We start from the raw sequence: 14,726 nt of genomic DNA, 5'->3' as shown, positions 1-14,726 counted from the left end.
AAATCTACTCTAATTTTTTTTGTTTGTGGGTAATTTATTCTTTGTAAATATTTTTAGTAGCGCTCAAATTTTATTGGGATTTTGTAGATATATTTGTGTCTTTTCTTATCTGTTTAACCTGGATTTTAACTGTTTTAGTCAGCAGACTAAATTTATTCCTTATACAGTTTTCTGGAAATTTTCTTCATTAATTGTTGCCTCTCCTCCATCTGTTTCTGTCCTGAGGAGTATTTTTCTGACTCAGTTCTCCAGTTTTCTTTTTTTTTTCTTTTTCTTTTTCTTTTTTTTTTTTTTTTGAGATGGAGTCTCATTCTGTTGCCCAGGCTGGAGTGCAGTGGCATAATCTTGGCTCACAGCAACTTCTGCCTCCCAGGTTCAAGCGATTCTTGTACCTCAGCTTCCCGAGTAGCTGGGACTACAGGTACATGCCACCACACCTGGCTAATTTTTGTATTTTTAGTAGAGATGAGGTTTCACCATGTTGGCCAGGCTGATCTTGAACTCCTGACCTCAAGTGATCCACCTCAGCCTCCCAAAGTATTGGGATTACAGGTGTGAGCCATCACAGCTGGCCCAAATCCTTTATCTTTTATGATTTCACCTCACATTTTTAGCTATGCTTTGCATATTCCTTGATTTTCTAAGTCAACTCTCAAAAGCGACTGTATTCTCTTTGAGTTTCTCTATTGGATTTTTTGGTTGAGTAATCGTGTTTTTGTTTTAACTTCAGAAAGTCTTTTTGTACTGAACTTGAATCTCCTTAAAGAGCTCTTATTTCTTTCATTAAAGTCATAGATGGATTATTATTGTTTTGTTCTTACATCAGGGCTCACTCAGCTTGGGTTATTTGTAGTATTCTACATGGCCTCAGTCTTACAAGTGCTGTGAAGCAGAATCATCTAAGTCATGGGGCATGCTTCTACGGAAGTACCTAAAAGAAGTCTTTTGTTTCCTTGACTCCTTTATTCCTACAGCCTCAGTGGTAGGGAGGATCCAGCTCACCTGTCTAGCTACTTCTGGCCTTACTGGGGTCAAACACTACAGGCAAACTCACGTTATGTTGTCATCCTCACTCCTATGGATACACAGAGCTCTTGGAGCCTAGCTCTTCTTAAAGTTCTTTGCCTTCCTGTCCTTAATTCAGAACTTTGTGAAGTTGATCTCCAAGTGAGAAAATCAAGTTCTACTTCCTTTCTCTTCCTTCCTTTTGGCAAGACCAAAGACTTCATTTAAATCCAGCCAGCTACCTTATGACCCAGAAGCTTTTTGGCTTTGAAATGACAGCTAGAGTGAAGTGGGGGGCTGTAGAGGAAGAGAGCTGTGTTCAGGTCACCACCTTTCCAGATCTTATCCCATCCTCGGTTCTGTTATGCATTTTTATTATTTTTATAAATTGAAAACCAATAATACTTTTGCCATCTGTAAAGTCTAATTGTATTCATGCTGAACTTCCTTATACTTGGTTTATATTATTGCAAGTAAGATAGACTTGGGAAAAATATTGACAACTTATGAAATCATCAATTCCTAGGAGACTGGATAGGGAGAAGATTCCTAATTAAGGAAATCTAGACTTAGAAGTCCTAATTTTACACTAGAATAGCACCTTTATTTTCACTATTAATTTAGAAGAGAGGCTTAGCTTTGGAGGCCAACTTTAATTTTATTTCAAAAGTTCATGATTTTGTTAATTTCCTGTCTTGTTTCTCTTGCCAGGTGGTGTGGGGATGATGTGCTCATTGAGTGAACAAGGGAAGCAGCTAGCTATCCAGGTGTCTAATATCCTGGGGATGGATGTATGTGGCATTGACCTGTTGATGAAAGATGACGGCTCCTTCTGCGTCTGTGAGGCCAATGCAAATGTAGGTTTCATCGCCTTTGATAAGGCTTGTAATCTAGATGTAGCTGGTATCATAGCAGACTATGCCGCCTCCCTTCTACCCTCTGGCCGGCTCACCCGGCGTATGTCCCTGCTCTCCGTGGTGTCCACTGCCAGTGAGACTAGTGAGCCGGAGCTGGGTCCCCCAGCCAGCACTGCTGTTGACAACATGAGTGCAAGTTCCAGCTCTGTTGACAGCGACCCTGAAAGCACGGAGCGAGAGCTGCTCACCAAGCTCCCAGGGGGCCTGTTCAACATGAACCAGCTGCTAGCCAATGAAATCAAACTACTGGTGGACTGACTCCACTGGTAATTAACCAACAAAACACTTGTAAAACTTTCTTTCTTTTTTCTTTTCTATTTTTGAAACCAACTTGCAATGCTGTTCATGGAGGATGCTCAGGAAGATGAGAGAAAATTAGTAGGATTAGTTGGAGAGAGTGGGAGATAGATGAGACCTCTGCTCGTAAGATGTAACTTTCATTTACAAATCCTACAAATAGAGAGGCAGAATAGGTGGGGTATAGAAAAATGTCAGGCTCTCATAGTTACCCTTTTAAATTGCTAAAAAATTTGTATACTCATAGGCCATGAGGAACAAATACTTTTTTTTTTCATGGTCCCTTGGTTTTGTTTTTGTACAAAAAAAAAAAAAAAAACAAGGTTTGCTACAAATATCCGAGTAGCATAACTTCACATTGTGTTGGAAGATTTGTCATTGAGGAAAACATCTGCTTAAATTACAGGAATTTTTGTATTATACAGCTCTGAAAATTCTGCCATTTCCTTATTAACTAGCAGCTTTCGTTTGTAGTTTATGAAATCTCGAGGGGCTCTTTTACTGGGATTTCTTATTTTTGTTTTTTCCCCCTTAATTTGGTGGGAGGGTCAAAGTGACTATAACCCAATAAAGACTTCTTAATGACAAAATTGGCATGTTTGCATGATGAAATGGAAATGAACAGTATTGCAATGTCTGGTATACAAAATAACATTTATTCAATGTAGATAAAATTACACTAGTTTAAAATATGTGCATTGACTTGTATTTGTTAGTGTTTTAGTCTTTTTTGGAAGATGTGCTCTGTTAATGTTGCTTTTTTTTTTTTTTTAATACATGCTAGTCTAACATTTCCTGCTCTATGCCTGCATCTTTAACAATGGCCAAAGTGAAGAAAATGCTACCTTTTTTGTTAACAAGACACTGACTTGAAACGTGTACATTTAAAGCCTTTTATTTTTTCCCTTTTTCTTTTGGTGGTTGGGCATTTAAATAAGGACAAGGAAAAATATTTTTGGGGGCAAATCAAGAGCCTATGAGTTCTAAGTATACAGCTGAAGTGATTTCGAATGCCAGCGTTATATATTTGCATTTTTCACATTTTACGAGGGAGTATATATGTATGTGTGTGCACGCATGCATGTGTATGTGTTTTGCTTTTTGTTTACATCAACTAATCAAAAAGGATAATTTAGAAAATGGAGCATGATGGGAAACAGAGTTTATGACTTTAAAAAACAGATGAGTTGTTTTCATAAGTAGACTCCACTGGGGTAGAGGTATTCACCTTAAAACATAGGGTGAATAGATGCTTTTTTAGGCCTTTTTGTGTATATGTACGTTGTTTGTTTTTTTCCTTTTGTTTCTAGCCTGTTCAGTGTACAGTTTATTCAAGGCTACATGCTTTTCTTTAATGCTTCTGGCGATGCATTTTCTCTTTTTACATATAGGATTTGGGATTGGGGGTGGGTTGGATGTTTTTGTTTGGGGACTTATTTAGTAGTATTGAGTCTCTTATAGCCCTACTCTTAAGCCTTCAATACTGTCCACTCTTTATATTCCTTTACTTTCAGAATTTATAAAAGCCCCCAAACTGCATATAATATGAGCCTTTAAAACATGGGTAAAACTAATCCCATTGATGGGTTTGGATGGTATGTTAAGAAATGGAGATGCTGCAGAGCCCAACGTAATTTTTTAAACAGCAAGTTTTCCATCTCCCTACAAATCCTCTGAAGCCTTTACCCAAGCCTTTCTTGCCTCTCCAGTGCTATTTTCCTTCAGATGGACCTTAAACATAATTTCTTGGACACTACTAGAGAGACTTCGAGGCAATAATAAAATATCAGTATTAACCAGCTATAACAGAGGTTTGATCATGCTTACTTGTACAGTTTTTCCCCCGTTTTAAAAAGGAATGTAATAAAATTTGTTTTTTCCGTAGAATTAAATAATATTAAAATTGAGTGAAAGGTTGATTGTTGATGAATAGAATAGTACCTCTCATCTGTTCAGTGTCTCATTTCACCTCAGAGAAAAGGATACATAAGAGGAGTTTGTAATTTATCTTAGGATATTCTAATTGCATTTAAAAGAACTTACCTTGCACAGAGTAACTGGGGGACTCACATACATATATTAGTACCTCTGACTCATTAACAGAAAGAAATACTTGGTACTTCTTTCGCTGAAAGACCATACTGTGGAGGATGCATACTATTTGGTATAGAGAAATAAATGAGGAAGAAAGAACTGCTTAATTAAATTATCATTCATATGTTCATGTAGAGACCATCTGGTTGCCATGTGTATTATGACAATACACTTTGAATAGTTACATATCACAAGTATGTAGATGAATACATTTAAAACAACCTCTTTATTCAATGAAAAGGTCATGTTTGTGTTGGTGGGGTAAGGCATCAGGAAAAATGTAGTTAGTCTTTTTTTAACTTATATCAAATTAACCAACTATATTATAGGAAATATGTGAAATTAGTTCATTAGTTTTATTCACTGTTATGCATTCACATGATATTAAAACATACACTCACATGTTAGAATGAAAAGAGCAGTAATTATCTTAGATTTTAAAAACATGGATATCTTCTTGAATTCCTTCAAGATTAAGGTAAATAATAAGAGCAAATCATTCTGGAACTCCCCTAAGGAAACAGCAGCAGATATTTAGGTGAAAGTTAAATTTATTTTCATAATTGTTTAATAACTGTTGTATAATCTTCATTGCTATTATGAGAGATAAAATGTGTATATCAAATATGTGTAATGATAAAATCTGAATTATTGTAAATTTTTTGCATATTGTTAAAATTGTAATTCTAAATTGTATTTCAAAAATAATTATTTCTGATATTGTTTTATGTCACCCATGATGAAAACTGGACTTTATATATCTAAACATATAAGTATGAACTCTTCTATTTAAAATTTTTAATAGTTTTTTTCTTTTTTGGTGCCTATAATTGATTGGTCATTTCTGCTGGCTTTTCTCCAATGAACATTGAAATCTTTCTGTATATGTTATCAATAAGAAAACTACCCTGGAACAGTAGAAAAACCCAACAAGAGACTTGGCATTCATCAAGCACATTATCAGACTTTGAGAAGGTATTGAAGGCATTGACTTTGAAAATCATCTTTTTCTCAAGAAGAAAGCAATGGAGAAGCAAATTTGCTTCATTCAGTGAATCCCCAGTTTGGGGTTTGTGGGGCTTAGAGACATTGTGAAATCAAATCTTGTGTTATACTTTTCTCCTGGCTCACTTTTTTTGAGAAGGTTTATGGGCTATTTGGCTGGTGAGACACGATCCCCTCCTAAGAAAATGTAGGTGCTCAGACAGGTAACCACTGCTGCTACTGTTTTTATTTGTTTGTTTGTTTAATTTTATTTAAGATTTGTTTTTGTTGTACTAGGATTTTTAAAAATGTAATATATTGCAGGATTTATAACCAGGTTCACTGACTGCTTGCTTGCTTTCTTTTTTTTTTTTTTTTTTTTTTTCTTTTCTTAAAAAAAGAAAACAAAATTTCATTTAAAATACATTTAGGCACCTTTGGAGCTTGGATTTTGGAATGTTTCAGTAGTGGACAGAAATCTGCTGTTGGAATCTTCTAGTCTTCCAGGTTTAATTTGAAATGTTTTTAGTTTTGTTTTGGATTTTTGTGTGGTATTTTATTTCCTTTATACCAATGCCATTTTGCCATGCTGTTTTGGGGTGGCTGCCTAACTCTAGTGAAAATTCTTTCTGTATTAACGAAAGTTTGGCCTTTGAAAATCCTTAATGTTTTGCATTTTTTACATTGTTTTTAAAGAAATATTCTAACTGCTTGCACTGTTACTGTTCTTTACCAGCCTTTTCAGGAGCCAAAAAAACAAATACAAACAAACAAAAAAATACCCAGAGAAAAAACTTTCCTTCTTCCCCCTTCCTGATGATGAGTGAGAAGTATTGAGAACTTTCGGGGTCAGTGCCCTTCTAAACTCCCCTTCCCCCAATAATGCAGCTGTGTAATGAATGGTAAATGCACCGGTTTGGATTCAGGCACAGCCCCAGTCTGCCTGCAGGTAATTTGACTCTTTCTCCTTTCTTTCCATCACTAGGCTAACTTTCTTTTTTTAAAACTTATTCCTTTATGTCCTTCAAAAAGTAACCATGGGTTTGTCATAATTCTCACTTAAAAATAATGCATAAACATATCTAGCGAGTAATATGATTAAAGAAGAGCTTTTGGGGGTAAAGTTTGACTTGGTTATGATATGCCCAAGACGTTCTTGGGAATTTTATCCATTTAGATGACTCCATTTCTTGCATATATATCTATAATTAAGTATTTCAGAGTGTGACTTTTTTGGCTTTGTTTTTGTTTTGGGTTTGTTTGTTTCTTCCATTGTGCTACTCTGGCTTAAGCTTTTTCAGGGGTTGGTGTTCCGAATACACAGTGAGCTCACAGTATAAAGACATCAATTAGGAGTTGACAGGTATGGAAAACTAGAGTTTTGAAAGGTAAAATTAGGTTCTAGGTTATATATATGGTAAAAACTCAACATAGCATTCATTTTACCTTAGTGCTTCTCTTTCTGTGACATTATAAAAGTGAAAGGGAATAGTAAGACAAAGATAATACAAAAAAATTTAGTTCTTTTAGGAGCAATGTGATTTCAGAACTAATCATTTTGGCATTTCTAAGATACTAGTTCTAACAAGGAGATGTAAGCAGTTTGAGATGATCAGAAAATCATGGTTTAAACCTTCAAAAATTACAGGTTTGGACAGATAGGAGGACATTTCTGAAGCACAACATGGCTAAGCACGTTAACCAAGGACATAAAATGTCAGGGATAGGACTACACCTTGTCCATTCTGTTAAGTAGTAAATTAAACTATCCTGTCCTCTCTCTTTACCCCAGTCTACCTACCCTTTCTTCCTTTCTCCTATACTTCCTAGAGTTTTAGCTCTGAACTTTTATTATTTTGGATATTATCATCTTTCTAATAGGTAGAATTTTAGTGGAAGTAATCAGGGCCTTTTCAAGATACACTTCTGCATAATTTCATCCTGTGGCTTTAGACATACTATCCAAAGAGGCTATACATCCAGCAAGTCACTAGTTAGTGAATAGGAATTCTTGGCTTGTAATGCTATTTCTTGTAGCTAAAGGAAGACGTGATAAGTGATTAAGCTGTTCTGTGCTTCAGTTGACTCTTATAAGGGCAGTCATTCCCTTTAAGCATCTTAAGACAAAAATATTTATCTGTTTAATTGGAATTTACTAACAGAGGGATCCCAGCTGTACTCATGCAAGAATGTGACGTATACCAAAAAAAAAAAAAAAGGCTCATTCAGGAGAGCCTTGTTCTCTTGCTGATAAGGATGGCTAACATTAGTAACATTAGAGCATACAGACTATGTGATTGTATTAGGCATGGAGAGTTAAACAACCTCCGGTCAGCTGCCTGTTTGAATACCACTGACTTGCTAAGAATGATCTCGCTTTTAGATTTTACCATATTCAAACTTACTAGGTGAGCCTTATATAGCATATATACCTGGGTGCTATTGTGGGGTTTGGGAACATGAGGGGTGGGGTGAACTGTTGTTGTTTTAGGTTTCAGTCAGACAGACATCCCTGTGCCTCAGTTCCCAGAAGCACAGCAGGCCTCTAGGAGCATCCGTGGGAACGGCGCAGTCCTGACATCACCAACTCTCCTGCTCAGGCTCATCCCATATACAGAGGTCAAAGGGTGGGGTTTGAGATTGGGGGAAGGAATGAGAAAGTAGAAGCAATGTCACTTCAGTGCCACTGTTGACTAGTCTTTGGTGTTTATGTCAGTGTTTGTTTTATTTCCTGATTTTTTAAAGTTGGCAAAACTGCGTATTTTTATCTTGATGAAGGCAGTGGGAGGGTGGAACAGAAACAAGCCATTACTGCTATTTCTAGTTCATTACTAGAGACTGTCCCTTAATAGCTAATTAGAATAAATTTGAAACATAGACCTAGATGACAAAAAGAATGGGAAGAGAAATGAATCTCAGGATTTGAACAAACAGAAGATGTTTATGCTGTGTTAATCCCCAGTTCTACAACTGCTATTACATTTGTCATTCTGTCTTCCCTTTTCCCCTAATTCTTTTATGTACGTATACAGTTTGAGGAAATGTGCATTTATGGTCAGTCCTTTTTAAAAGACTTAATGAATTTATTACTCTTTTGCAAAAAAAAATACCCACTGCTTATATGGGCATACAAATGCTACCCTATTTTAAATGTAGGTGGCGTATGTGTTCGTGTTTTAATGTATTCAGAGCCATTGGGCAATAAGCAGTCCAGAACATTGAAAACTCAAGCAGGTAAAGCACCTAACACCCTTAGTTTCTAGAATTACTTTGAAAAACTTTTATATTGCTGCATCTTCCACAGTTCTTTGGGTAGTCTCGGAACTTAAAATTTGTAGGAGTTGTAGACTGCCTACTTAAAATTTTAAGTTATAGTATTTGTTCATAGATTGTAGGGGTAGGTAAAAAAGGAAACATAAGAAAATGGCTTCTTGAGGTGGCAGCTGCTGAGTGGCTAAATCTTTCCACTTTCTTTCTACTTTTTTTGTAAATTTTCCCAGCTTAGCATGAACATTGATCGTACAGTGTTTTATTTTCTGTGATTGAAATTTTTGTTTTTTATTTTTGAAGGGAAGGTCTTAGAGAAACATTAAAAAGTTGGTGTATGTGCAGAAATATGAAATGTTAAACAAAGGAATTTTTTTCTATTTAATCTGAATGGTAAGCAAGAACTTTTTCTATATACCCTTCTGCTGCAGCAGAGAACTAAACTGGTAGGTGGCAGCAGAGGAAGGAATTCTTCAGATTGATGGCTACTGACTTAAAGTCTGCATAGGAGAAGAGATAGAGCATGACATACCAAGTGAAGCAAGGGGGACAAAAATGGAAACAAGACTAAGATTCCTGCATTTTGACTCTAAGTGGTAAGTTATCTTTAAGAATGTGTTTTTAGTCTGATAGCCATGTTATATAAATTACATGATTTGGTACTATGGCATGTAATCATAAATGCCTGTAGGTCCTTGCCTTACTTTGAATTTGACCTCACTGGTATACTGTCATTCTTTACTTTGAATAATAACTAATAGTATGTAAAATTAGGATTTTCTTCTCAGTATGTTGGTATATGTGACCTTCATGGAAAAATTATGCTGACAGTAAATCTGAATTTTTTTAATTTGCAAGATATATAAAATATGCATTGTTAATCATTTTATACAAATAAAAGGTTCTGGCCACACACCATGGCTCACGCCTGTAATCCTAACACTTTGGGAGACTGAGGTGAGTGGATCATCTGAGGTCAGGAGTTCAAAACTAGCCTGGCCAACATGGAGAAACCCCATATCTACTAAAAATACAAAAATTAGCTGGGCGTGGTGGCAGGCACCTGTAATTCCAGCTACTCGGGAGGCTGAGGTAGAAGAATAGCTTGAAACCCAGGAAGCAGAGGTTGCAGTGAGCGGAGATCACATCACTGCACTCCAGCCTAGGTGACAAGAACAAAACTCCATCTCAAAAGAAATAAATAAAAAGTAAAGATTCTTCCCTTTTTAGTGGGAGCCTTGGGAAATAACAAAAGAGTATAATTGGAAAAAAATTACTGGGAGTGGAGTGATCTCTTCCAACTGGCTGTCTCTAGGTCAAGACCCATTTCTTTGTCACTGTGCCATGTTCCACCCTGCCATCAGTTCCACCCTGGCTGTTCGCCTTTCTCTCTTGCTTATCTGGCTGGGCTTTTCCCGTGTTCTTCTCTCTCTCCCTGTCTTTGTGCCTTTCCCTTACCCAAGTCTGTTTGTAAGCTGCTTTCTTTCACATTCAGTCCTGAATTTTAATTATCCGATGCTGCCATTTTCCATCTCTGCCTGCCTGTTTTTCCTAAGAGAGTGTATATGTCTGTCTTTCTCTTCCTCCCTCACTCCCCACTTTTCATTTGCATTCTTCATTAGAATTTGACTAGACTGAATAGAAATTAAGTGATACTTTGAAGTTCTCTCGAATTAAAGAATTTAAATTTATAATAAGATGCAGACCTGTTTATTCACCCAACTACTTATTTATTTTAACTATAGTATCTGTTGTTTCTGGCAAGATCAGTTGGACAGAAATGAAAGACATATGGTTCTTACCTTATTTCAGCTTTTTTTTTTTTTCTTTGAGACGGGGTCTCACTCTTTTTTTTTTTTTTTTTTTTTTGAGACGGAGTCTCGCTCTGTCACCCAGACTGGACTGCAGTGGCCAGATCTCAGCTCATTGCAAGCTCTGCCTCCCGGATTTACGCCATTCTCCTGCCTCAGCTCCTGAGTGGCTGGGACTATAAGTGCCCGCCACCTCACCCAGCTAGTTTTTTATTATTTATTTATTTATTTTTTTTTTTTTTTTTTTGAGACGGAGTCTCGCTCTCTCACCCAGGCTGGAGTGCAGTGGCCGGATCTCAGCTCACTGCAAGCTCTGCCTCCAGGTTCACGCCATTCTCCTGCCTCAGCCTCCCTAGTAGCTGGGACTACAGGCGCCCGCCACCACGCCCGGCTAGTTTTTTGTATTTTTTAGTAGAGACGGGGTTTCACTGTGTTAGCCAGGATGGTCTCGATCTCCTGACCTCGTGATCTGCCTGTCTCGGCCTCCCAAAGTGCTGGGATTATAGGCTTGAGCCACCGCCCCCAGCCTGAGATGGGGTCTCACTCTTTCTCCACTGTACTCGAGCCTAGGTGACAGAACAGTAATTTTGATTACTATATAAAAATGTTAATGCTGTAGAACTGAAAGTGATAAACTTGAGTTTTTTTTTTTTTTTTTTTTTTTGAGAGGGAGTCTTGCTCTGCCGCCCAGGCTGCAGTGCAGTGGCCAGCTCTCAGCTCACTGCAAGCTCCGCCTCCCGGATTCACGCCATTCTCCTGTCTCAGCCTCCCCAGTAGCTGGGACTACAGGCGCCCGCCTCGTCGCCCGGCTAGTTTTTTGTATTTTTTAGTAGAGACGGGGTTTCACCGTATTAGCCAGGATGGTCTCGATCTCCTGACCTCGTGATCCGCCCGTCTCGGCCTCCCAAAGTGCTGGGATTACAGGCTTGAGCCACCGCGCCCGGCCTAAACTTGAGTTTTAATCTAAATCAAAAATTGTTTTTTTTTCTGTAATTTATTGTAAAGTTAACCTGGAACACGAGAGAGCATTTAACTTGAATTTTGTTTGTCTAGGCATATTGACGCAATAATTTTGTTTTATTTTGTGTATGCTACAAGGAATTTTCGTTAGATTTTTTCTCTTGGTACGATTTTTCTGACTAAAATGAAGCATAATTGTCTGTATTACAGGATTGCTAAAGAGTAATAGTACGGAACATCTTTGTGATTTTTTATATATATAATATATAATTATAAAAATATATAATATATAATGATAAAATATAATATATGTAATTATAAAAAATATATTTTATATATATATATATATTTTGTTGTTGTTGTTTGTTTGTTTGTTTGTTTTTTTGAGACAGTCTTGCTCTGTCGCCCAGGCTGGAGTGTAGTGGTGCGATCTTGGCTCACTGCAAACTCCGCCTCCTGGGTTCAAGCGATTCTCCTGCCTAAGCCTCCTGAATAGCTGGGATTACAGGCGCGCACCATCACGCCTGGTTAGTTTTTGTATTTTTACTACAGACAGGGTTTCACCATGTTGGTCAGGCTGGTCTCGAACTTCTGACCGCGCTATCCGCCCGCCTCAGCCTCCCAGAGTGCTGGGATTACAGGCATGAGGCACCGTGCCTGGCACAATTATATTTTTAAAGTTACGAATATTCAGTGTCTGAAATGGGGTTGTTTTGTTTTGTTTTTTGTTTTTTGTAAAATATGTTATTTCTATTGTGCAGTTTAATTCCTGGGAGGCTGAGCACCATGGCTCTTGTCTGTAATCCCAGCATTTTGAGAGGCCAAGATGGGAGGATCAGTTGAGGCCAGCCTAGGTAGCAAAGCAAGACCCTATCTCTAGAAAAAACAAAAAAGAAAACTTTGGGAAAATATATTAACTAAATAAGCTGTCTAAAATAGATCACAAAACTTATACAGATTAAAAAAGGAAAAACGTTTTGGCTGTTTTGGTGTCAACATCTTAATTAAGTAGAAAATATTATGGACCTATAAATTGAACTTATGACTATTCACTCACTAGAGAAAACAATTTCCAGGGAGTTAGAATAGTTTTTCCTGAAAGAAAGTCAAATTTGGGAAATAAGATTGTTCTTATAAAACAGTAATAGGTTTAGCTTTTATTTTTTAATGATAAGAACATTAAATGTCTTCTAAGTCAGAATCAGAGTGTACCTTTTTTAGCTGAGCTCACCGAGACAAAGAATGGTAATAACACAAAGCTGGTTGTGATTTTTGGTAGTCTAATCAATTTAGAATGTTTTATTGTCATGTTAGTTGATTTTCTGTCTTTATTTTCTTTTTATTTTTTCTTATCCTGGTTATAGAGACTTTTAATATCTAGTATTTAAATAAGTTGTGTTTTTCCCCCTTAGGTTCTTTTGAAGTAACCAGTGGGGTTACTTTTTTGCTTACCCTCGTCAACAGAATGGATGAAGATAGATTTGACTATGTGCTTTTTCAAGTGGAGAATGTGAATATACAGAACAAGAAAGCAATAATTAACCTGTTTGATGCAGTCTGTTTTCTAAATAAAGACACCATGCACTGGAAATAAAATAGCATGCAGTGTGACTTGTTCTTTATATCAGTTCACTTTGGTTCAGATATCTAGACTTGATTTCTAGCTCCACATACCATTCCCTTTTTTCTACTCTTCGCCTTTTGCTCTTGAGTCCTTTGGTTCTTAACAGGCTGATTTCTATGATACCTTCTAACATGATTACTCCTTTTGGCACATAGGTGAGCACTATTCAGTGGATTTTCCCCTGTCCTTTTTATCACACTTTTATCTGTCCATGCTGAATAGTTGTTCCTGTAATTTTTTAATCTCTGAAGAAATGCACACTTTTTAAAAATTTCACCCTGAACATCATAGAGTGTACTTACACCTATATGGTACAGCCTGCTATATACACCTAGGCTATATGGTATAACCTCTTGCTCGTAAGCTACAAGCCTGTACAGCATGTGAATACTGTAGACAATTGCAACGCAATGGCAGCTATTTTTCAAAAATTTAATGGCCAAGCACAGTAGCTCACACCTGCAATCCCAACACTTTGGGAGGCTGTGGTGGGCAGATCACTTGAGGTCAGGAGTTCAAGACCAGCCTGGCCTCCATGGAAACCCTGTCTCTACTAAAAATACAAAAAATTAGCGGGACATGGACCTGTAATTCCAGCTACTTGGGAGGCTGAGGCAGAATCCCTTGAGTCTGGGAGGCAGAGGTTGCAGTGAGCCAAGAACACACCACTGCACTCCAGCCTGGGTGACACAGCGAGACTGTGTCACAAAAAAAAACGTGGTGCTGGGCATGGTGGCCCATGCCTGTAATCCAGCACTTTGGGAGGCCCAGGTGGGCAAATCACTTGAGGTCAAGAGTTCGAGACCAGCCTGACCAACATGGTGAAACCCCATCTCTACTAAAAGTTGTAAAGATTAGCCAGGCATGGTGGCACATAATCCTAGCTACTCAGGAGGCTGAGGCAGGAAAATCGTTTGAAAAACTTTAGCTGGGCACAGTGCCTCATGCCTGTAATGCCAACACTGGTAGGCTGAGGTGGGCGGCTCACTTGAGCCCAGGAGTTCAAGACCAGCCTGGGCAGCATGGTAAAATCCGGTGTCTACAAAAAAATGCAAAACATTAGCCAGCATGGTGGTGCACACTTGACCCAGCTACTCAGGAGACTGAGGTGACAGGATCACCTGAGCCCAGGAGATCGAGGCTGCAGTGAGCCGTGATCATGCCATTGCACTCCAGCCTGGGTAACAGAGTAAGACCTTGTCTCAAAAAAAAAAAAAAAAATACTTGATTATTATCATTTAACAAGTTTATTGTTAAAGCATGCATGGTAGTGTCACCTTGGATCCTCCAAAAGGCAGACACCAAGGTGGAGTCAGATAAGCTAGAGCTGTATTGAGGGAAATGCCTGTAAGGGATACAAGGTAGAGGGACCAGTAGGCAGGGAAGGCCTTCAGAATGCAATGTGCATGTGACAGAAAAGAGAAAAGAACTCAAACCTCAGCTGCTCTGAGAGTCTGCCAGCCTAATGAGGAATCTCAGAGCAGATTACCTATTAGAGTAGCCCTGGATTGGGCAGAGATGGCCTGACTACCAGTCCGGAGCAGCCTGGGGAGAACACATGGGTTTCATGTGAGTGCTGCAACAGATCAGGAGGACTGGCAGCTGGTGGCTGTCAGCCAGATTTGTTACTTGTATCCAGTTTTCTTGAGAACTGAGTGGCACAATTCCACTCCTTAACACCACACAGATCCACTTTACACCTTTGGGTAGCCCCTCCACAGTTCCATGAGCTTCTGATGTAAACTCCACATTGCATTGCATCTTTTC

General features: G+C 38.1%; 1 protein-coding gene across 14 annotated transcripts in view; it reads left to right on the top strand.

The window, feature by feature from the left end:
• The window catches only part of RIMKLB (ribosomal modification protein rimK like family member B), a 93,135-nt gene extending 80,202 nt beyond the window's left edge, over positions 1-12,933 (top strand). For 3 of the 14 annotated variants that reach the window (XR_004059643.1, XR_004059645.1, XR_004059644.1), the window contains 4 exons: positions 1,717-1,862; positions 6,034-6,246; positions 8,996-9,160; positions 12,748-12,933. Coding sequence is in view for 1 of the 14 variants with exons in the window: in XM_010376711.2 (XP_010375013.1) it covers positions 1,717-2,180 (464 nt within the window). In the remaining 13 variants the exon portion in view is untranslated. The other 11 variants (XR_004059639.1, XR_004059636.1, XR_004059640.1 and 8 more) reach the window with 8 other exon arrangements.
• The last annotated feature ends 1,793 nt before the right edge of the window (positions 12,934-14,726 follow it).

This window comes from Rhinopithecus roxellana, chromosome 10 (assembly GCF_007565055.1).
Source record: "Rhinopithecus roxellana isolate Shanxi Qingling chromosome 10, ASM756505v1, whole genome shotgun sequence".
NCBI classification, from domain to species: Eukaryota; Metazoa; Chordata; class Mammalia; order Primates; family Cercopithecidae; genus Rhinopithecus; species Rhinopithecus roxellana.
The sequence above is the reverse complement of the archived record's forward strand: the minus strand, read 5'-3'. Positions and strand labels throughout refer to the sequence as shown.